Below are 23,507 nucleotides of genomic sequence, written 5' to 3' on the forward strand. Positions count from 1 at the left end.
CAAAAAAAAAATAGTTTTACAATGAATGTTTAAAAAAATGACAAAATATCTCATTCTAAAAACTTATATATGCAAAAACAATAATAAATGCAGTGCATACATGAATCATTGCAAATTTTTTTTTTTTTTTTCTTGCTTAAGTCAGTCATTTGCATTCTCTGTTGACTGGCCATGTATTCATTCAGAGGCTTGAACAAATTTCATTCAAAAATTGACTTTTGAAATGTTTTATTTAAAATTAACAAATGATGAAGTTATAAATAATTTAATGAGACCTTGCTCTAAACGCATATAAGTAATTCAAAACAGTAACTTCTAAACTTCATTGACTAACTCAAAAAGACATGTATTAATTTCTTTAAAAATATTCGCAGGCGCCAGAGCTAAAATCGGAGTATGTTGATACAACATGGTACAAATTATGCCAAGTTTTAAATGAACTATGTATAGCCAAAAACTATACAATTTTGAAATTCTATAGTTCCCACTAAATTATGTTTTAACAGCTGGGAACATAGAAAGTGAAACTGAACACTAAACACTCCTTGGTCCAGTTTAAAACAAAATGACAATAGGTATTCTTTCCAATGATATTTAAGTTTACCAACAAAATCAATACCAGCATCCTAATTTCTTTTGTACCCGTATTTACTATAAGATAAAAGATAACACATACATTAATATTGATTATAGCACATTTACAATACACATGAATTTTCTGGAGTCAGTAAAGTCACAAATATCTCAGCTAGGTCAGATTGAAGAGCAAACAAAATATAAATAATGAAGACTTGTATCTACTATGCATCTTCTAGGTGTTTACCGAGATAGTAGCAGATAAATTTATTGTGTAAGATAAAAGTGTGAGGTAATTAAAGTATGCATAAATGTATTTTCAAACATAAATGAAAATTTTTGTTTCTCCACATTACAGATATTTTAAAAATCCACATAAAAATTAGTGTAAATGCAATTTTTTTTTTTTTTGTGATTTTGCATAAAAATATAAACTGCCTGCTACAGAAATTTTTAGCACTGTTAATCAAGGACACAATTTTTTGCTTTTATTTTTATTAAAGGGAACTTGCAAATCACTTTTAGACATTATTTCAGTTTGCAGATATTTATTAACTTGAATTACATGCTCACAGCCTCAACATCTTGAATAAATAGAATAAATAGGTAAACAAAGCCATAGGAAACAGATATTTCATTTCCCACTACCATTGTACAAAGCAAAAAAAAAAATAACAGCATCAAATATTTTTATTTCAGTGATACATTTCTGAATTTTTCCATCGCGCAAGTTAGACTGTTGCTAAGGGTAAAGACAAGGATGGATCTAGGGGCCGACAAATTTTTTGTAGTCTGTAAAAAGAGTGAAATAAAAGATGACTAGAAAAAAAAATTATCCAATATCTACTAATATTTTTATTTTACTCATTACTAGGGACAAGATGAAATTGTGGATTGTGATAAAACAGAAATAACTCCGAGAAGCTTGTAAATACACAGCATTACACCGAAATCCAAGTTATATAATGGAACTAAACAGAATTTAATTCAAAACATCAAAATAAGTAATCTTTTAATGTTTGGAATTCAAGGAATGTCATTATTTCTGGACACAAGATTGTAATAAGTGCATAGATCAGAAAAATTAATTTAATTTTTTTATTGTGCACCTCTTATTGAATTTATTGTAATTGTTCTAAATTTTATGTGTTTTAGACCAAATTATTAAAAAAAAATTTTATCATAAAAATGCAATATATATTTGTTGAGTATTAAAAAAAAAAGCACTTTTAGAAACAAAAACAAAACAATATTACAGAAATCTTCCGTTTTCGAAACAAAATTGGACTAAAAATAAAACCATAAAATCTTGTCTCTACCAATGGTCATGTTTCCAACTGCGATCTTTATTGCCTAGTTTTTCATGGCAACCCTGCGCAGAGACCGTTGAGGACGAAGGAATGCAGGCGAGGGAGCGAGTATAGACGGGTAGACGCAGGCTCAGGTTACACCGAGCACAGCGACAGGTTATTCGGAGTTCGGACATCGGACCGAGACAGCCGCTTGCCCGGTACGTTTTATTCTCGCTCGGCGTAGGAAGGGGAGGGGGGAGGGGGGAGGGGGAAGCCGGTCACATCTTCTGCCCCCGGGTGAAAGAAAAACCCAGATCCATCCCCGCGTAAAAGAGATCCACAATTCATGAAAGTTAACTACACGCGTACATACAAAAATAACTCGACTGTAAATTGCGTAACAATTTATACAAGGGTATGATAACTTTCGCACGTGCTGGCTAGAGCTCCCCGGCCAGCACCATCACCTCGGGCTTCAAGTACATCTCCAGGCCGGCCCTCACGCTGTCGTCCACGGACGGGTCCAGGGAGAACGCGAGGACGCTGGCCGGCACCAGCCTGGCGTCCAGCAGCGTCTGGGACCTGTCCTCCTCCGCGGTGAGCCGGTGACCTGTCGGCGTGGTCAGCACGAAGGGCAGGTCCTCCATCACCAGGTTCTCCCTCACGAACTCCACGATGGACTCGACCCTGTCGTATACTGAGAAGGTTCCCTGTGGAATGAAACATGACCACACACTCTCGAGGGCGATCACGGGCAACATGGATATATTTTTTGGGGGGGACTGCAATTGATTTAGTTGTTGAGGAATATCCATCCCCTGGAAAAAGAAAAGTGGGGGGTCCGGGGGTCCTCCCCCGGGAAAATTTGGGGTATGAAGGTGCAAAAAAAGTGGTTTTTAAGCATTTTTTCTTTCCTAAATATTCTAACTATAGTTGGTTGCAATATATGATTTATTTTTTTTTTAAAAAATATTTTCAGAGAACAAATTTGTAAAAACACAATGCTCACATTACCACGATTGGATTAAATGCACCATGCGCAACATATTGGTTATGTCACAGAAATCATATATTTAATGTAACTACGAAACTAAAAATATTATTGGAGGGGACGAAACTGAAGACTTTTATTATTGGGGACGGGGGACGGACGTGTCCCCCCCCCCCCCGGTTGTGACGCCCATGCTCTTGAGGGTGATCATGGGCAGCATGGAAACTTAAAACTGCCGCCCACATTAAACATTTATTAAAGATCTTTAAGCTAACAAGTAACTAAAAACAATACATACAAAGCAAAACTTCCATTCCCATTGACGTAAAGTCTCGTCGACTTTTGAGTTCATTAAAGATGACGAGAATGATGAAAAGAAAATGTAGTTTTGATGGAATGAATGGGTGCGAGAAATGGAATTACCCCGAGAAAACCCACCGGCTAAATCCAATGTCTTCCACGTTGCCCACATGAATAAAATGTGACAATGTAAAAAAAAAAATCAAATTAACTAATAATGTTTTAAATAGTGATGGGTCGATTCCGATTCCGGAATCGGTCCGTCCCACTGATTCCACTATAATCGCGAGATTCAGAATACAATGGTTTTGGAATCGACCATGACCGATTCCTGCATTGTTTTTTTAAGTTTGCAAAATACATCTCCTATGCAACGTAACAAAATATTAAAATGTATGCAATCATAATTTTTAAACTACATAGTAAAATCTTTTTTACAGAACTGAGATTTACCAATTTCAATGATTAACGTATTTATTTACTTGCAGCGCCATTTTCCCTACAGTACAAATGCAGTATCTACTTTCCCGTTTTAAGCGAAAACATTTTTCGGAAATTATGTTGCAGCAGCACTGCATTTAATAGTAAACCTTCAAAAATAATTAGACAAAACAATCAATGTTTAAAGAAAATAATGTAAATTTTATTTACTAAACGTTAACTATTTCATCATGGCAGCTACGTTTGCCATTGTAAACAACCTAATTTTTTGTTTGTGCTATCTGCCATGGTAAACCATACGGCCATGAACCAAATCTTTGATGACGTGAACGTGAAAATTAAGATGTTTTAAATCTCTGCACTTTAAACTTTAAAGAATTATAAATAAAATAATTTTTAAAGTGATTTTATCAAAATTCACAGTGGATTACTGCGACCATATTAAAATAAGTTTAAAAGCAACATATCCAAATTGCTGTAAATCGGCGTTCTTGTGCGTGTTTAGCGATGCTCGTTTTACATTAGAAATATTTTGGAAAGGCAGTTGGCAAATCTGAATTTCCAAACATTACTGCTGAAACGTTTGTAAATTTTTATTACTAAACATAAACAATCTTTGAAAGTAGTTGTGTTAGTTTAACAGAATTTTTTCCGATAAATTTCTGAAATGAATTAAATGTTAACACACGATTATTTGAAGAGTTTAAATATTTTGTGTAAGAAAATCTCACCATAAAATGTGGAAATTTTGAGATGCTTAAACAGATCTTTCTTACTCAAGAACAGAAAATTTATTTTCTCTTTACAGTTGTGAAAAACTGCAAGACTGGATGGATTTATTCTTTTCACCAAGTGAGATACATAATTAAGTTCTAGTTAATATATTAAAAAGTAAGCATCTCTGGCATTTTATTTTAGTGTGGTGCATATTTGTTTCCATCATAATGAGATAGGTAATAAAGTTTTATTTTTACATTTCCCTCTTTTTATTTTATTTTTTTCGCCCTGGCCCCTTGAAATACAGTAGAACCCGTTTATAGTGAACCCGCCTATAATGAATTCCCGTTTATTGTGAATTTCCGTCTCAGTCCCGGCAAAATGATGTGAGGTTATGTATTAATTTATTGGATATAGTGCACAACTTTTGTCAATGTTGATACGTTTTCCCGTGTACCACGAACAAATTTTGCCGACATAATGCACATTTATCTCAAATATTTTCATATAATTACAAGTTTTTTCACAAAACATCTATTCTAGATCACATTGAAGTTTTTCTCCGCAATACGCTACTCGATTGTCCACTGTTCATATTATAAACAAGTCATATTCGAGTGGCCTCGGTAGGCTACGTGTAACCATAAATGGTGATCAGTTAGGTGACAATAAAAAATAGTTTTCCCTGCATAGTTAAAGAATGGGCGAACGCGTGTACATTTAATATGTTATCAAAATTAAACATAAATTACTACCACACAAATACGTATGTACATTATAGCAGCAAATTCAATATTTTTACGTCATATATTTATCGTTCACGTTTCGGACATTTTGATCGAGTAAAGCGGGGTTTACGATTGATTTCCTTAAGAATTATAACTTAACATAGAGCACACGATTAAGTCAAAACTATATTTTCCAGTTTATGATTGGCATAGAAGTCGTTAATTCTAACCAATCACAGCACAAAACACATGGTCGGCCATTGTTCGAAATGGAGAAGCAGGTTTGAAATAGGTTATTGACAAATGGGATATCTATTTTTCGAAATGGATGATGATTACAAATTACTAATATACGAATTCTAACCCAAAATACTGCCTCGCTCGGTCCAATAATAAGACATAAACTTCCGGTTGAAAGGTTCCGGTTTGTTGTGATTGGTCGCTTCCCTTAAGTCTTAACAAAAAATATAAAATATAACCATTTCTGTTAAGTCTTTAAGTCATCATATGGTCCGCACACGACCCGTCAAAATTCACACACGACAATCATAAACCATTCCACTAGTTTACATAGAGTCAAATGGTAAGTACACGACTAAGTCTTAATTCTTAATTCTTAATTTTCAATCGTAAACCCACCTTAAGGTTCGTAATGGTAAGACTACCACTAGATAGAACTCTGTGGACTAAATTTTTCCATAGAAAGTGAGAAAATTTCGTTCCAGCTTTAGCAACTGCGATACTAAATGATACGTAGTGATCTTTGATGCGCCAGACTCGTTATTTTTCGTTTATTTACTTTTGACGGTAAAAAGAATTTTGTGTTATTAAGCTGCAAATGTGCTTCAATAAGAAATACGTACATAAAAAAAATGTGAAAACGCGGGAAAAAAACGTAAGGCATTATCTGTGCGAGATAAACTGTACATTATTGAAAAAGTAGACTCCAATCCCACTGTCCCGCACGTGTTAATAGCAAAGGAACTGGGAATTGCAACATCCACATTAAGTACAATATTAAACAAGCTGAACAATCTTCTTTCTCAAGCTGCGAAAACGTCACAGAGTATTAAATGCCTGAAAAAATGATAATACGCCGATGTCCAAGAACCATTAGGTAATAGAAAGTTTGTACATGTGTAGTTCATTAAAAATAATATATGCATTTGCTCATAAAACTGTTGCTTTGAGTATTTTCATTCGTTCTTTTCTTGGCTTAGGCCTACGTGTAGTTAAGATTTTGCTTTTGAGTATGTATTGCCAATATAAAAGTTTTCCCAGATATAAAGTTTCCCCTCTATAGTGAACATATAAATGACTCCCTTCAGATTCGTTATAACAGGGTTCTACTGTATGTTAAAACGAGGTTATATGGTCATTTTATTTGGATCATTATTTAGTTGTGCTTGAAAATAAAATTCTTAACCTAACCGTGCAAATTTTTTTTTTTTACAATAAATTAATTGAGTTGATAATGTAAGGTATCTAAAGTTGGTTAAGTTATAACATTATTTACAATTTACATCATAAGACATCTTTGATTAATGGCAGTGTATGAACACGTGTTTTGTCTAACTATATGCAAGGTTAAAAGGCCAAATTGTGCAAGAAATTCGAGGTAGCGTAAACTTGATGGTAATGAACATGCTTTTTAACATTATATAAGCTGTAAATAATGTTAATTTCTGCACAGAAAATGAAACACAACGCAATTACATTTTTAAAATCATAAACAACCTTTTTTTCTGAGTATATTACTCTGTTGAACTTTGTCAGATAAAAATTAAGGAATCGGAATTGGATTCGAAGAATCAACCCTTTGATTTAAGAATCGAAAATGGAATTGGAATCTGTGTATTTTAGGAATCGGCCCAACACTAGTTTTAAACAAGCAAATAAAAAGTGCAAAGATAAAAGACAGCACACCTGCAGCAGAATGCCATCGGGAAAGCGCACGCGTATGAGCGCATATCTGTATTTCTTCATCTCTCTTTGCTCTTCCTTCTCCCTCATTGCCTTCGTTCTCATCATCATGCTTTTGTCCACCAGTTCGCTTCTGTAAAACAACAATCACCACGACATCAAGGCTTCCACATAATCCACTCAATTCCAGGAAAGCTACATAATACACTAATGTATCAACGTACGTGTTCACAAATATGTGAAAACACTGCCTGGCATGCCAAGACGACGGACATTCTACAGATCTTACCAAAGATCATGGCTAAGCTGGGGACGTCAGATCCCTCACCTCTCTTTTAGGCTTTCCATGCACTAACTTTACAACCACCCATGCTTGATAAAAAAAAACTTGTAAATTTAAAGTACTACTTCTTTTTTAAGAAAAAAATTGACGTATTAAAAAAAAACTTTTTTTTGCAAATAATTAATAAAAATTAAAATAATTAAAGGACTGGTATAATATTATAAATAGGGTTGGTAAAGTATAAATTCTATCAAATTAAAATTTTTTAAGTAAGTACATACTCAGTATTCAATATTAATATCAATTAAAATTAATTTAGTAAAATTCATTTACTAAAATAATCAAGATAAATTTGAATTATAATGAAAATCAATATATATGCTGTTAATTCTAATTTATTATTTTTTATTATTTATTGAAAATAATGTAATAATTAATAATGCAAATAAATTATACATTTGGGAACATAATCTCACTTATAGAATGACAATTGAAAATAACATTTAAAAATTTTATAAACATAATTTCTAACAGTAATATTTACAATAAATAATAGTTTTTAATTATATGGACCAGTATTCAATATAAATCATTAAAGTAAATGATTCAAAAGCAAATATATAATTTTTATTTGTATGCAGCTTTTATTTGTATGTGGATTTTTTTTTTTTTCATTCTGTGAAAATTTTGTTGCATTGGGCGCATACTTCGTAAAAATTAATTCACTCTCATCATTTTTTCATACAGCGTATAAAGAGGAATAACTTCAACAAACTTGCAAAAATGACAAAATTATAATATACGTATGTGGATTTTTTTTTTTCATTCTGTGAAAATTTTGTTGCATTGGGCGCATACTTCGTAAAAATTAATTCACTCTCATCATTTTTTCATACAGCGTATAAAGAGGAATAACTTCAACAAACTTGCAAAAATGACAAAATTATAATATACGTTTCCAAACAAGATTTCTTGCTAGACTGTTACAGACCTCAAAAGAAATAGGTCATTGGTAGAGACCCGGAAAATTCGCGGGATCATTTCGTGTTATGCTAAAATTCAAATAATTATACCTTAGTGCTGCTTCTGTCATTGGTTCACTGTTAATCTGGAGGACTGAGGGCCAATTAGAGACCCTCACTCATAGAAGTGTCGAATCACAGGCCACCCAGTCGAGACGACTCACAAGTCAGCAGCCAATGAACAGTTGGCATTTGCCCGAGTGTGTAGAGGATATTGGAGTCTATCCTGGAGGTCATTGAACCCGCGAATTTTCCGGGTCTCTAGTCATTGGGAATGAAACTCTTAAAAATAATGTTTGTGTTATCTCGTTATCTGTGCTTTACTACACCAAACACTATGCAGGAAAAATGAGAATGTAACCAGCCAAAGCCTTTCCAGCACTTGTGGCTGGTTATTTTCGGGACAGCCACGGGAAATCAAAATCATAATGGCTGAATTAAGATTACAACCCTGATTTCTCCAAAAAAAAACAAGTCAAAGTTTTACCCACACTCCAACTCACTCATTTTTGTCTCAAACAAATTAAAATATTGCTGAGGCTACTGTCAAAATATTTTCTGAAAGTCAAATTGGTTACATTGAGGAACTTTGAACAAAAACATGTCCTGTCCATACGGTCAACAGGAGGTTCTCAGGAGGTTGTAATAACTGATACATATACATACGTAGTAATTGGCTGGTATATCATTAAAAAAAAATCCATTTTTGTGGCCAATTCAAATTAATTTGTGAGTGTTTATCTGACCAAATATTTAGTGGCAGAAGCAAGTAGGCACTATTAGCCACAGACGTATGGATACAGACCAAGCACACATGCTGTGCAGTTAAAAACTGTTGGGACCCACACTGAAGGAATGATGTGTCGGTCCCAGTTCTCTGCAGTATAACCGGCACTGAACACCATAAATATTATCTTGGTACCATAGAAATATTAATAACCAAACATTTTACTCTTAAAATACTGTAGACTTATTGTAGAACATTGGAAAAAGACAGTAGACTTACGGTAGAACGCAGTAAAACACCATTGTGTAACATTGCAAGACCACTGCCCTCCCAGCTAAATCAATTTCTTTTAAACTCTTTTTTGTATATGTAAGTTTTGCCTGTTTTGGCCTACTTTTTCAGATTTTTCAAAGAAGTTTAATTTTGTCAAGTAATTTGTATAATGATTGCTGTTTTTAACTTTCATTAACGTGTTGCATAATAGTTCTAGAACAAGGAACTGTATCTGTGGCGGATCTGAATAGAGAGAAAGAGGGATATGAGATTTGTAAGTAAGAATGAGACAGACACTGGGATTCCCTGCCAACAGAGACAAAAGCTGGGATTCCCCACTGGTCGTGGGAACAGAGTGATAACTGCTGTCTCGCGGTGTGGGAGAGAGAACGAGAATGTAAAGTTCCTGTTTCTATGTGTAGAAAACTGTTTTCAATGTATGTCACATATTCCTATTGGCTTGTGATTTGTAGTGTGAATGAAGCGTGTGTGTGATTGGTCGGTGAGGTCATGTGACTGCCCTCCCTGCGTGACGGACACAGTGCCATGATCTCACTAGTCGTCTGTCGATCGCTGCACCGGGAGGGCGCGTTCGGTGGCTTCTCACAAAACATGTAGTAATTGTGGAATAGAAAATTTAACGTCTGTAGCTAGGGCCATGCCGAAGATAGTAATTTAATAATTTGTTGTTTTTGGAACTCTTTGGACATTTTTAATTAGAAATTGCGGCTACCGACGTCGGCGTCTGGCTCATGGCGAAATTCATTTTCGCTGGGTGTGGCCACGTTTGAGGCCGCACTAATTTCGTGTACTTACAGTAAGATGTTACTGAAGGACTTAACCTACGTAATTTTTCGTTAATTCTCATCGCCCGAGCTGCGAGCAATTCTCGACAGGCGGATGTACAAGTTGAATGAGTAAGAAAGATTTTGAAATTGATTGAATTTGTCAGTGCAGCAATCTACTTTGAAATATAAAACAAAAACTACAATTGGCGCTTAACATCTATTTATTGTTTGTATATAACGAAACGTTATATTTGTAAGGGGACATATATTGCAGGCAAAACCACACACACACACATTTTTTCTAACTTCACTTTAAGCCCAATGTGACATGTAGAAGTAAAGTTTCAAAAACCTTTTCCAAAATTTCCAGGTGTGACCAAGTGATATATTGACCCAGCAAAAATCAGTTTACATGCATCAAAACTTGCATACATATCATATTCTGTCGTACACTGAGAAGGTTCCCTAGCCAAAAAAAAAAAGTGAAACCTTATGCTTTAAAACATGACTACACAAGGCCCTTCGCATGCGCCCTGCTATTATTCGAGGGAGGGTCAGGTAAAACAGCCTGGTGACCTGGATTTTACCCTCGCACCTCACCGACACAGCAGTGGGGTGGTTCCTCAGTGGCCAGACGGTCCAGCGACGTTGGTTCACTGGGGAAACAGCCCACTGCGGATCCACTGCCACAGCTGCCACGCCCGGAACACTCGGGCGACATCGGTCAGCCAGGGAAACAGTCACACGAGGTCGGGGTGGTCAGTCAGAAGCGCTACCAGACCTCTCGCACCACCGCAACTGGAGGGGAGTGACGAGGCGGGAAGCCCTCCTAGTGGTACTCACCTCTGCTTCATCTCGCGCTTGAGCTCCTCCGGGGAGAGGCAGAAGAACTCGGGGGGCAGCTCCGTCCGGCCGACCGCCTGCGAGGGCAGCAGCACCTGCAGGCTGCGGTCCAGCTCCAGGGTGACGGGCTCCGCGCTGCGCAGAGCGTCGCACAGAACCTGCGCACAAACAGCCAAGTGCGCTGCTCCCGCCCCTTCACAGCACAGACAAGCCGTATCGATCACACAGAGCACACTGTATCGTGTATCATCACCAAGGCTGAGTGAATATCAGTTGTTTTTTAGTTCGAATCAAATACAAATACCAAAATATTGACACGTATGAATATCAAGTTCATATAGTAACAACGAAGATTGGAATCCCAGTAAAAAAAAAATAATACATCACATGAAAAATACACAGGGAAAGTAAAAAAAAAAATGTAAAAAATGTTGTGAAAGATTTACGGAAATTTTATGACGAAGAGGGAGGATGAAAAGGCAAGACGCACCTCGAAATATGTTGAGACCAAGTTGAAGTGAGACACTGAAAACAAAAAGGAAGATGACTTCCAGCACTTTTACTTTGGTGACCTGGTGCGGGAGGGAAGCGCTACCTGCAGGGAGTCCAAGCCCTCCACGTTGTCCGGGGAGAAGACCAGGAACTTCTCCTCCCCGTCCCGGTGGGGCAGCGTCTGCTCCCGGAACCCGGCGGCCAGCAGCAGGTCGCGGGCGCCCTCCACCCCGGCCACCCGCTCCTGGAACACCCTGTTGGACTCCCGGATCCTCCGGTACTTCTCCTCCTCCGGGTGCTGGACTATGTTCTCCAGGTACTTGCACAGGGTCTCCACGCACTGCTCCACCTGCCGGTGACACAGCTTCGTGACAATCACCGCTGTGTGAACTCTGGCCGACATCAGTCAACCAATATTTCACACAACAGAACACAAATAACCAAAAATCCTACAGTAAGGCAAAAACTACTAATGATGAGTTATGCATGACAATGTACATACCTAATAAAAAAGGGAAAATACATGTAAAAATTCACAGAAAAACAATATCAATTTATACAAATATTAAAAAAAAAGTTTAATTTGTAAATATCATCAATTAGAAATGTAAGTGGGAAACTCTCCAAAAAAAAAATATAACCTTATATCTTTCCACTAAATTTCCCCTTTTCAATTACTTGTGAAGCGTGTCCAGAAAGTAAGTAACGTACGCTGATTTGCAAAGATAAAAGTGAGTGCATATAAAACAACAAATAAAGAAGCTGTCAGACATTTTATAATCTGATTTTTTTTTCTCACCAAAAGTACTGTTTTACTAAGAATTTTTTCAAATGCTGCGCACAGCAAAACTTAAGTTAATGTATATATATTTTTATCTTGGGGAAAATACTAGACATTTTGGAGACTTTTCAATGATTTAATTGATCTTTGTCATCTAGGACACACTGTGGGCTGAAAAAAACCAAAAGAAAAAAAAATCACAAATGTTCAAGGAAGTTAAAAAAAATAAACGCCACAGCTAAACTGTATCAAACAATATTTCTCTAACGTCTTTGCAGCATGATCGGTGACAGTCGGAGATGTGAAGGGGGAAAATTTTCCGAGGAAAAGTTTCCAAATTTTTCGATACCAGCATAGACAAGGTTCATTTCTTTTTTTGTCAGATCGTAAAAATTTGCTAAAATTTGTGCACGTTAAATTATAGCTCAGAAAAATTTTCTGATGAATTAGCGGAATTTTTTTTGCAAAACTACTTTTCCAGAAGGGGCGATTGAATTGTTGCCCCTTGGATGGGCAGCCCATCAGGATTTTTCTAACAGTAGTTGTTTGGGCATAGTGCTAGAACGTGTGGTGGTTTGGATATTTCAATTTGGCGCCATCGATCGTGAGTGCGCCACTGTGGCGGCCATCTTGTTCAGCAGTGCCATCTGTAAATAGTTTCGTCAGTCTTTTACCGTTTCTCCGCGTTGCTGGGCGTCATGCAGCTAAACTATTAGTTTCAATTCAGTTTTGTGAACATTTTTGGTCCTCCGGGCCGGATATCTGTATGTTTGAGCCAGTTTATTCGGTGGATCGCATAAACAACGTAAAAGCCATTCAGATATCGGTCTTCTTTGTTCAAAAATTGACATGTGCAGTACCGTTACGAATCGCGTGCGTGACTTTATCCGGGACTATAGTGTTGTGCTATCAAGAAAATATCAGTGTATACGCAAACACTGTATTATTTGAGCTCATAAATGTACTTTACGTAATTTTGATTGCGTGCAAGCGATTATAGGCAACACGTGTGGTTTTAGGTTAGGCCTAGGTTACCTATCTTGCATTGGTTCGTGTATTGCCGGTGCGTCCGAACGTCTGCAAGACCGTTACTTAAAATGTCAAATCAAGCCAAAACACGTTTGCGCCTCGTTAAGTGCCGCATTACAAGACTTCTGACGCTCGCCGACGAAGTCGAGCGCAACCCGAGTCGCGCGGGACTTTTCAAGGCCACGTGTACCGATTTACACCAATTGAAGACAGACTTTGAAGAAAATCACATGCAACTTGCTATTCAAGCTACAGAGACCGAGTCAGTGGAATCTGAAGCCAGCGAAAGGGAACTTGAGGAATTTGATGAAGCCTACTATAGGATACAGGAAGTATTTAACAAGATCACTGTTAACGAAACAGGCCAGAACAAACAACGCAATCAAATTGCCAAGACATCTTCGAACGTTAAGTTGCCGAAGCTGCAGTTGCCAGAATTCAAGGGTCTCTTGACTGACTGGCCCACATTTTATGACCTTTTCACATCCTTGGTGCATAATAATGAGGGCCTGTCAGATGTGGAGAAACACCAATACCTTCTGACATCACTATCAGGTGAGCCATTTAATCTAATAAAGACACTCCCACTGTCTAAGGAAAATTATATTCTGGCATGGCAAACTTTGGTAGATAGGTATCACAATGTCCGGGCAATTGCAAACATGCATTGGGACAAGATTGTGCAACTTCCTCGTCTGTCAATTGTTGCGCCTGACAAACTGAGAAATATGGTAGATGTTCTAAAGGAGAATCTGGGTGCCTTGAAAGTTCTGAAGTTGCCTGTTACTGAATGGAGCTTTGTGTTGCTGAATCTAATGTTACCAAAGCTTGATCCAGATACAAGAAATCAGTTTGAAATAGCACACAAAAATGTTCAAATGCCCACATTTAATCAATTGTTAGAGTTCGTGGAGCTGCAGTCTAAGGCCCTGATGATGTCAAATCACACTCCAGCTGTAGTGCCTGACGCACGCCCTTTTCCAAAGAGGTCACTGCCTAAAAACCCAAATTTTAAATCCTCATTTCTAGTGACAGCAGAAGCAGAGCCCTGTAGTGCCTGTGGAGACATGCATGGACTTCACAAGTGCCCTGTTTTTACGGGTCAGTCAAGTGATGACAGGATAGAGTTTGTACGTAGGAAGATGCTGTGTTTTAACTGCTTACAAGGTCACAGAGTGAAGGATTGTAGGTCAAGAAGAAACTGTTATCACTGCGGCAGGAGACACCATTCTCTCCTTCACACTGCGGTTCCCAATCAAGAAGTGAAACTACCTGCAGGTGAATCCATCCAAGAGATTACTATGCCACAAGCAAGTCACAAGGAGGATGCTGCGACAGTGGTATCGCTAACTTCTTCAACTGCAGTTTCAACCACTGTCGTTCTAGGTACTGCTATGGTACGAGTTCAGGATGCAAGTGGAATGCTGCAAAATGTTAGAGTACTACTCGATTCAGGATCGCAGAGCTCATTTATTACCGAAGAATGTGTTCATAGGTTGGGGCTAAAGTGTCGAAGGGCTAAGGTTCCTGTTGTGGGTCTGGCTCACTCTGTTGTTGTTGCTAACAGTGGTGCAGTTACTTGTTTTCTAACATCATGTAAGGGCGTAGGAACTGACGTTGTTACTGATGCTTTAGTGTTGAAGAACATAGCTGCCAATTTACCCACCATTCCCCTTCCCCACCATGTGAGAGACATGTATCGACATCTGGAACTAGCGGACCCATCTTTTGATACTCCAGGAGCAATTGATATCCTTCTTGGTGCTGATGTATATCCAGACGTGTTTGATGGTGGGCGGTACCAGCCTTCGAAGGGAGTTCCTGTAGCGTTGCACAGTATATTTGGTTGGGTTATTATGGGTAAGGTGACTCAGGTTGCAGATACTTCCAGTAGTGGTGTTGTCTCAATGTATGCGTCATCGGATACAGCCCTAACAGATACCATCCGCAAGTTCTGGGAGACCGAGGAGTTACCATCTGTCCAGCATTCCAGCCTAGAAGACACAAAATGTGAGAATCATTTTGTTGAGACTCACTCACGAAACCTCGAAGGAAGATATGTACTGAGACTACCATTTAAGGAGAGAGACCCAGATTTAGGAGATACACGTAGTCATGCAGTTAAGAGGTTACGTCAGTTGGAATCCAGACTACATCACCAACCGGAAGCCTATACCGAATATTGCAAGTTCCTCCGTGAATATGAGCAACTGGGGCACATGCATTGTCTAGATAATGCAACTGGTCAGGAACGTCGTTACTACATCCCTCATCACTATGTGTGCAAGGAATCCAGCTCAACAACAAAGTTACGAGTGGTGTTTGATGCCTCAACTCGCTCCACTTCAGGGAAGTCACTCAATGATGTTTTGATGACTGGACCCAAGCTTCAAAATGACATTGTGGACATAATCACTCACTTCCGTCTTCACCGTGTGGTATTAACTACAGACATCTGCAAAATGTATCGTCAGGTTCTCGTGCATCCAGACGATGCACCATACCAGGTAATTCTGTGGAGGGAGAACCCTGACCAACCAATACGTGAATTCCAACTTGACACTGTCACTTACGGAGTCTCAGCTGCTCCATTTATGGCGATGAGAGCCTTACAGCAACTTGCAATGGAAGAGGGTCCTCTGTATCCGATGGCAGCAAGGGTTGTGATGGATGACGTGTTTGTAGATGACATTGTGACTGGTGCAGCATCAGTCACAGAAGCTCTCGCGTTACAGCAAGAATTAATAAATCTCCTGAAACAAGGTGGTTTTGAACTAAGAAAATGGTCCAGTAATAGTAAGGCAGTTTTGGATGCAGTTCCAGAAGATCACCGGGAGAGTCCACTTAGTTTTCATGGTAGCAATGAAGTTATTAAGGTACTTGGTCTTCAATGGGATTGGAAGGCAGACGTTTTCTCATATCATGTTCAGCATGCCAGTGCAACAGTCACCAAGAGAACCATCCTTTCAGAAATTGCTAGGTTATATGATCCGCTAGGGTGGATTACTCCAGTCATCATTCGAGCCAAAATCTTTCTCCAAAGGCTTTGGTTACTGGGAGTTTCTTGGGACGACACCCCACCACTAGACTTAGTTGCTGATTGGCAGGTTTTCATTGGCCAGTTGGATGTCCTAAGCAAGCTGTCCGTACCTCGTCTTGTTTCTGCACCACAGTCAGAATACCAGCTCCATGGTTTTAGTGATGCATCCAATGAAGGTTACGCAGCTGTTGTGTATTTGCGGACTTCTAGCCACGGTGAAACAAAATCACATTTGCTTCTCGCCAAGTCACGTGTTGCACCACTGAAGACCGTCACACTTCCGCGACTTGAATTGCAGGCTGCACTCTTGCTTATCAAATTGATTGAATCACTGATCACAACACTGTCCGAGCGAATCCATATAAGTTGCATTTATGCATGGTGTGACTCGACCGTAGTGCTTGCTTGGATTAAGATTCCGCCACATCGGCTGAAAACATTTGTGGCGAACAGAGTTTCTCGTATTCAGGAGAGCAAGGTTCCGGTTCACTGGAGACATGTTTCCTCTGCTGAAAATGCTGCAGACTGTGCATCAAGAGGACTCTCACCCAAGGAGCTTCTAACACACCCACTTTGGTGGACTGGGCCAAGTTGGTTGACAGCAGAGGTGGATTTATGGCCCAGTCAAGGATATACCAGTTCAGAGGAAGGTAAAGAGGAGTTGAAGGCAATCACGCTAGTCTCATTGGTTGGTCAGTGTATACCGAACATTCTTAACATCCTTTGTAGGTTTTCGTCCTGGTCACGACTGCAAAGAGTACTTGCGTACGTGTTGAGATTTGCATTAAATTTAAAGGTTTCAAGGGAGTTGCGACACACAGGTCCTCTCACTGTAGCAGAAATTGACGCTGCCAAGAAGGTGTGTTTGAAGCAGCTTCAGCAAGAGAATTTCAAATTAGAGTTTGATTGTTTGGCTGCAGCTCGCGAATGTTCTTCTGGAATTAAAAGACTACAGCCATTCATTGACGCTGATGGGATCATCCGTGTAGGTGGACGCCTGCAGAATTCACATGTAGCCTATGAAATGAAACATCAAGTCCTGCTTCCCAAAAGGAGTTTTGTGACAGAAATGATTATTGACTACTATCATGTCTTACACCTTCATGCTGGCCCCAGTGCCACACATGCTGCAATTCGGTGTGAGTACTGGATAGTGGCAGGTAGAGGAGCTGTCAAGACTAGGATACACGCTTGTGTAAAATGTTACAGATTCAGAGCCACCAATGTGCAGCCATCCATGGGAAATCTTCCACCAAGTCGAGTGCAACAAACAAGACCATTTCTGAATGTGGGTGTTGACTATGGGGGCCCTTTCCAAGTCAGGCTTTCGAATGGTCGAAACAGTCGTTCATCCAAGGCCTACCTGTGCTTATTCATATGCTTAGCAACTAAGGCAGTACACTTGGAAGTTGTTTCATCATTGAGTACCACTGCCTACTTAAATGCCTTTTTCAGATTCGTGGCTAGGCGTGGACTCTGTAAGGCTGTTTTTTCAGATTGTGGAACCAACTTCATAGGGGCACGTCGCTACTTCAATGACCTTCAAAGGTACCTGAGGAACACCTCTAACTGGCATTGTGTGGCAGACACTCTGGCTACTCGTGGGATTCAGTGGAACCTCAATCCTCCATCTGCGCCACATTTTGGAGGCCTGTGGGAGGCAAGCATCAAGTCTGCGAAGTACCATCTCAAGAGAGTCGTTGGCCAGCAGATACTCACGTTTGAAGAGCTGTCGACTTTGTTCACTCAAATTGAAGCTGTCCTCAATTCACGTCCACTCTGTGCCATTTCATCAGATCCAAATGACGTGGAGGCCCTTACGCCAGCACATTTCCTTGTTGGCACTTCTCTGACATCTCCTCCAGCTGCAGACCTCACGGAAATTCAGACCAACAGATTAGACAGATGGCAGCTGGTACAAAGTGCATCACAGCACTTCTGGCAGCGGTGGCACAAGGAATATTTGCACACACTACAACCACGTGGCAAGTGGACCAAAAGCGAAGGTGACCTGCAGGTTGGTGACCTTGTCCTCATCAAAGAAGACCACCTTCCACCCCTGCAGTGGCAACTCGGCCGCGTCGCAACCCTACATCCTGGTCAGGATGGTGTGTCAAGAGTAGCTACTATCAAACAGCAGCATCGAGTGGTGAAGCGGCCAGTGATAAAATTGTGTCGGTTGCCAGTCAACTAAGAACCAGTGTAGTGAAACATAAAAAATGTTATTTTTGGTGGGCGGTATGTTTGGGCATAGTGCTAGAACGTGTGGTGGTTTGGATATTTGAATTTGGCGCCATCGATCGTGAGTGCGCCACTGTGGCGGCCATCTTGTTCAGCAGTGCCATCTGTAAATAGTTTCGTCAGTCTTTTACCGTTTCTCCGCGTTGCTGGGCGTCATGCAGCTAAACTATTAGTTTCAATTCAGTTTTGTGAACAGTAGTGTTTTTGAAAGGTTGTCTGAATTGTTGCCCCTTGGAAGGGCAGCCCATCAGGATTTTTCTAACAGTAGTGTTTTTGAAAGGTTGTCTGAATTGTTGCCCCTTGGAAGGGCAGCCCATCAGGATTTTTCTGACAATGGTGTTTTTGAAAGCTTGTCTGAATTGTTGCCCCTTGGAAGGGCAGCCCATCAGGATTTTTCTGACAGTAGTGTTTTTGAAAGCTTGTCTGAATCGTTGCCCCTTGGATGGGCAGTCCTTCAGGAATTTTCTGACAGTGGTTAGTTTGTAAAGTGACCTGACCTAACCTAACCACTGTCAGAAAAATCCTGAAGGGCTGCCCATCCAACGGGCAACAATTCAGCTCCCCCTTCCAGAAAACCGACATCTCCAGCGACCGAACTGCCTCACCTTCTCCTTGCTCCTGTTGAGGGTGTGTATGATGAGAGCCGCGGCTAGCCCCCGCTCCTCCCCAAGCTGCTCGTACAGGAACTCCCGTATCTTCGCATTCCAGTCCTCCTTCGACAACACTTCCGGGCCTGCCGAGCGTTACACACACCTTGTGTTAGGCGCTCATGGTGATCTCCCACGCTATCCGCAAAACTGACTTGAATGATGCATTCATTCGCATCTACCAATTTAGAGTTTACCACTAGATAAATATTTGCAAATTACTAGCCACAGATAACATTTCCGTTATGTGAAATACAACTGATATTAAATCATCTGGATGTTGGGATTGATATGTAAAATTAAAACAAAAAATTTGAGCTAAGAGTGGTACTTTTACTATTGGATTATTTTTGCAAATTTAGTCTTGGTACTTGTATTTAAAAAAAAAAAAAAACCTTTTATTCCCTCCCAGATTTCAAGGCATTTTACTTGCTGTTTGATCATCTGTATGCAAAATTGGCTATACGTGGGTACACCCCTCGTTCCACAGGCAGTATACATATTTTCATTCACAGACATGTTTGGACTTTCCTATGACAGCGATCAAGGGTTAGTTAAAAAAAAAAAAGACTGACACTTACCGACCATAGGACATTTGAAGTACACCCCACTGATAGCCAGAAACGACGAGGCGGAGCCATCGCTCTTGTCGCTCCGAGACGCGCCAGGTGATTCCTCTGCAGTCTCCTTCACTGAACTGTTCTTGCTTTCCGCCTCCAGTTCCTTCCGCACCTGGGCCTTTATGGCAGCTAGCGACCTGGAAGCACAGGACACCGACCTTTCCGACCGTCCCTAGGCCACAATTCCAGGGTATCGCCAATATACAGCAATATTAATTTCTTTTCATTTTGGACAGGCCTGAAGAAACTATTCAATTGAATAAATATTTGAGGAATTTGTTAATAATAATTTTAATATTTTAATATTGTTAAGTCTCAATCTCAAAAGCCATGTTGATTTCTTTTTCTCATCATTACTATTATGCAAGGGATATTTGGTAAATTTTAACATGCTACATCTTTTGCAACCTCAAATTGTGAAATTTTCTGTAGTGACTAGAGATAAAATGTACTAATGAATTCAAATGTGTGTGAATATTATCTTTAAGTAGTTTTTAGTTAGTTTCATAACTACCAAGTACTTCCTGAAATCATTTATATTCTTACCTAACTAATTTGCAATGAAACACTAAAGTTGTTTCAAGGAGTGTCCGAAATTGTCTGAAGTAGGCCTATATAATACTTAAACGCACTTTTCCCTGGATGTGACATCCAGAAGGTTGGACAAACTAGAAGTGAAGTATGCCAGGACGCAATCAAACGAATCTGTGTACTCCTCGGTTACTCGTAGAAAAGACTCATTGAATAATTTTCACTTTATATTCAACCGGTATTAATAAATTTGATAAAAAATAAATAAATTTAAGAGGAAAATCTCAACAAATTCACGTAAATACATGCAGATCATAACTTCAAAATGTGAATAATAAAGTAAATTGCAGTAATTTTATGTCACAATATTTTAGTGTTAAACATTTTTCCTACTAAATAGGTACTATATTTGATGAAAATAAAAAAAAAACCATGACAACAACCTGTTCGGCTGGCTAATGCCGTAGAAGAGGATAAACAATGAACCCATCTGGTTTTGCCAAATACGCCACAAGGGCAAGTGAAGTACTCAAGGTCGCAAGCACACAACTGCTTGGTACTTGAATTCAGAAACAGCCTGAGAACACGCCAGCACTGCACAGTTGAAACACAAAACATCTGTCATGAAGTCAAAGTTTATATTCTGTTCTTTTTCAAATAAAGCATTAATAAACGTTTCAGTTCTCCCGAAGCTGTCGCAACGATGCACCTGTAGAGTGAGTGGCACAGTGGAACAACACTGGACTCTCATTGCAGAGGATCTATTTTCGGTTCCTAACGACCTGGATGTTGACGAGATGTTACTGAAAGCCAACCACTCTGTTGATTCCAGACTGCAAGCCGAGCACTTGCACACCTGCTTTTATCTGGCTGCTTCCACGCCATTCCATAAAACCATTCATTTCATCTATTCAGTTGTGTTGCGTTCTTAAGTTAGCAGTATTCTATCCAGATTCAACCATTCCAAGTTAAGATTCGTTGAAACTTATAAAACTTAGGTATAAAGTTAATTTCCTAGTTGTGACTTTTTAAAAAAAGAAATCTTAAAATGGTATTTTGTCAATCTACTAATGATCTTTATTACCTTAAAAAAAACAGTTTTTTTTTTAAATTCTACTAAATTCTGAAAGATTCAAATTCCCTTGACCTAACCTAACCAACCTTACACTCTTGAAACATCCACATAAATCTATTAAGAATTTTATAATTAACGAAATCAAAGAATGTTTACAGAACCTTTGAGTGGGTAACTATAATTATATATATATATATTAGGAAATATGTATCATAACTTGCTCAGGAAAGAGAGTATACTCTCTCCCAGGAAGCACATTGACCAAGAGGTACAAGTGTAGAAACTGATACGTATGCAAAAAAAAAGTTGAAAAAAATTTTTTTTCACAATACTGTTCATAACCACAGTACATTGTGTAAAGGGCTATTAAAGAGGATTTTTTTTAAATTACTTTTCAAACCATTTATGACACATGAGTAATTGCACAAACTACTGAAATATCTGTATACTGTGAAAAATGAATAAACAGAATTTAGAATCGCATGGTTGGTACTGCTCATCAAACACTAAAACTTGGACAGTTCTGTGTTAAGGGACCTGGCCTTCAATGTTCTGTCCCACCCACCCATTACTTAATGATATACAACCATTAACAGTCTGTTCAACTGCATTCTGAAATGTCAGTGCTACCAAATGAATTTTCATTTACAGAAATGGTTTGTCGAAAGATAAATATTAAACGTGGAAACTCCCAATCTCTAGCATAACATGTTGATATTTCTTCTGAAAATTGTACACACACTACGATTACTGTCAACACAGCCTTCCATACAGCTAGAAGATGAGAATATATGAAAGCAACTATTATTATTTATAAAGTTAAAGCTTACCGATCTTTGGCAGACAGACTGTGTAAAAATCACTGCCCTGTAATTTGCCGGGGGCAATCTTACAAATACGAATGAATGGGCCAAGGGCGGGTGCTACAGACCATTGAAATTACAGCTTAACTTTTGAGAAAGTTTCCCTTGGTCAAAGAGAATGGCAAAGTGTAACTAAACCGTATTTGAAAATGAGAACTGGACCTGCAAGTGCAAGCTTACGTGTTGAACGCTGCGGTGTCTCGCCGCTGACCCCCGAGGCGCGCCAGGGCCGCCGCGGCTGCCTGCTTTGCTTCATCTGAAGGAACCGCGCGGGAAGGTGCCTGGACGGACCGCGAGGTCTCCGGCTCCGGGCGGGGCGTAGTTTCAGAGAGCTTGTAACCGGGTCCCGCGAGCTTAAACTTTGCATCTGCTTTTTTCTTCTGGAAAAACTTCTTGATTTTATCTGCCATGTTCTTAGACCCTCCACACAGTTCAAACCCTGGGCGTATGTTCTCTGGGAAGTTTCAGAAGTGACACACTTTTCTTCAGGTCTTCGATTGCTTTTGGTGTTACTGTACATAAAAATAAGAGTACATTGTTTAACTGTAAATAAACATAAAATTTCACCACACAGAAAACGTCAGCATTCAACTTACCTGGTCCCATAAATTTTTCGGATATCCTTTTCCCATAATATTTCCACGAAAAATATATCAACAACACATTTGTACAAAACAAAAATATAAACCCCTTCAGAAGGTTTAGCTGAAAGTCATCAAACGTAAGCCAGTTTCCCAGAACGTTTACGGATTCTACATGGAAACCCACGGGGAAAGCGTTATTGAAATTGAAAGTATTTACAAAAAATTCATTTAAACTTGCATATAGTTCCAAAATGCAGGTAAACAATGGCTGCAGGAACGAGAAATTATACCAAATATCGCTGTTCGCGGCTGTCATCACATAAGCCAAAACATTCCGCATTAAATTCGTAACAGCTCCTCAATTTATCTCAAAGACAATACGATTGTGTAAACACACCACACAACCCGTCTCATATGGTGAGTTGCAATATTGCCCTGACCTGCACTCTGTACTTACGAGTGAAACCAACGTCTAACTTTAGAACTTGTGGTGAAACAGAACATTTTTAGGGTACTGTTGCGTTCACTTTCAAGTACAGTATATTAAAATCGACCTGACACTTTATTTTTTTTAATTTTTAACACAATGAAATGTAACGAACACTTGTAATATATTTCCCACCTTTGTCCACGTCCTAGTCCTACAGTTTGGCTTTGCATTTATATCTTAATATTGTATAATTTATTTTCTGGTTAAAGT

General features: G+C 39.0%; 1 protein-coding gene across 1 annotated transcript; it reads right to left on the bottom strand.

The window, feature by feature from the left end:
- Positions 1-1,248: 1,248 nt before the first annotated feature.
- On the bottom strand, positions 1,249-22,738 carry LOC134540469 (UBX domain-containing protein 6). The gene is made up of 7 exons (XM_063383240.1): positions 22,404-22,738; positions 19,716-19,891; positions 19,093-19,220; positions 11,500-11,745; positions 10,905-11,062; positions 6,972-7,101; positions 1,249-2,578 (listed from the first exon to the last, which is right to left on the bottom strand). The coding sequence occupies exons 1-7, from the start codon at positions 22,631-22,633 to the stop codon at positions 2,309-2,311; spliced, it is 1,338 nt and encodes a 445-aa protein (XP_063239310.1). The 5' UTR covers positions 22,634-22,738; the 3' UTR covers positions 1,249-2,308.
- Positions 22,739-23,507: the final 769 nt, after the last annotated feature.

This window comes from Bacillus rossius, chromosome 16 (genome assembly GCF_032445375.1).
Source record: "Bacillus rossius redtenbacheri isolate Brsri chromosome 16, Brsri_v3, whole genome shotgun sequence".
NCBI classification, from domain to species: Eukaryota; Metazoa; Arthropoda; class Insecta; order Phasmatodea; family Bacillidae; genus Bacillus; species Bacillus rossius.

Excerpts from the sequence above, each read along its gene's own strand:
- LOC134540469 (XM_063383240.1), bottom strand. The coding sequence starts at position 22,633 with ATGGCAGATAAAATCAAGAAGTTTTTCCAGAAGAAAAAAGCAGATGCA. Across the intron at positions 19,221-19,715 it reads CTTCAAATGTCCTATGGTCG|GCCCGGAAGTGTTGTCGAAG; the intron begins GTAAGTGTCAGT and ends AACGCTCGGCAG. Across the intron at positions 11,746-19,092 it reads TCAACAGGAGCAAGGAGAAG|GTGGAGCAGTGCGTGGAGAC; the intron begins GTGAGGCAGTTC and ends TGTCACCGGCAG.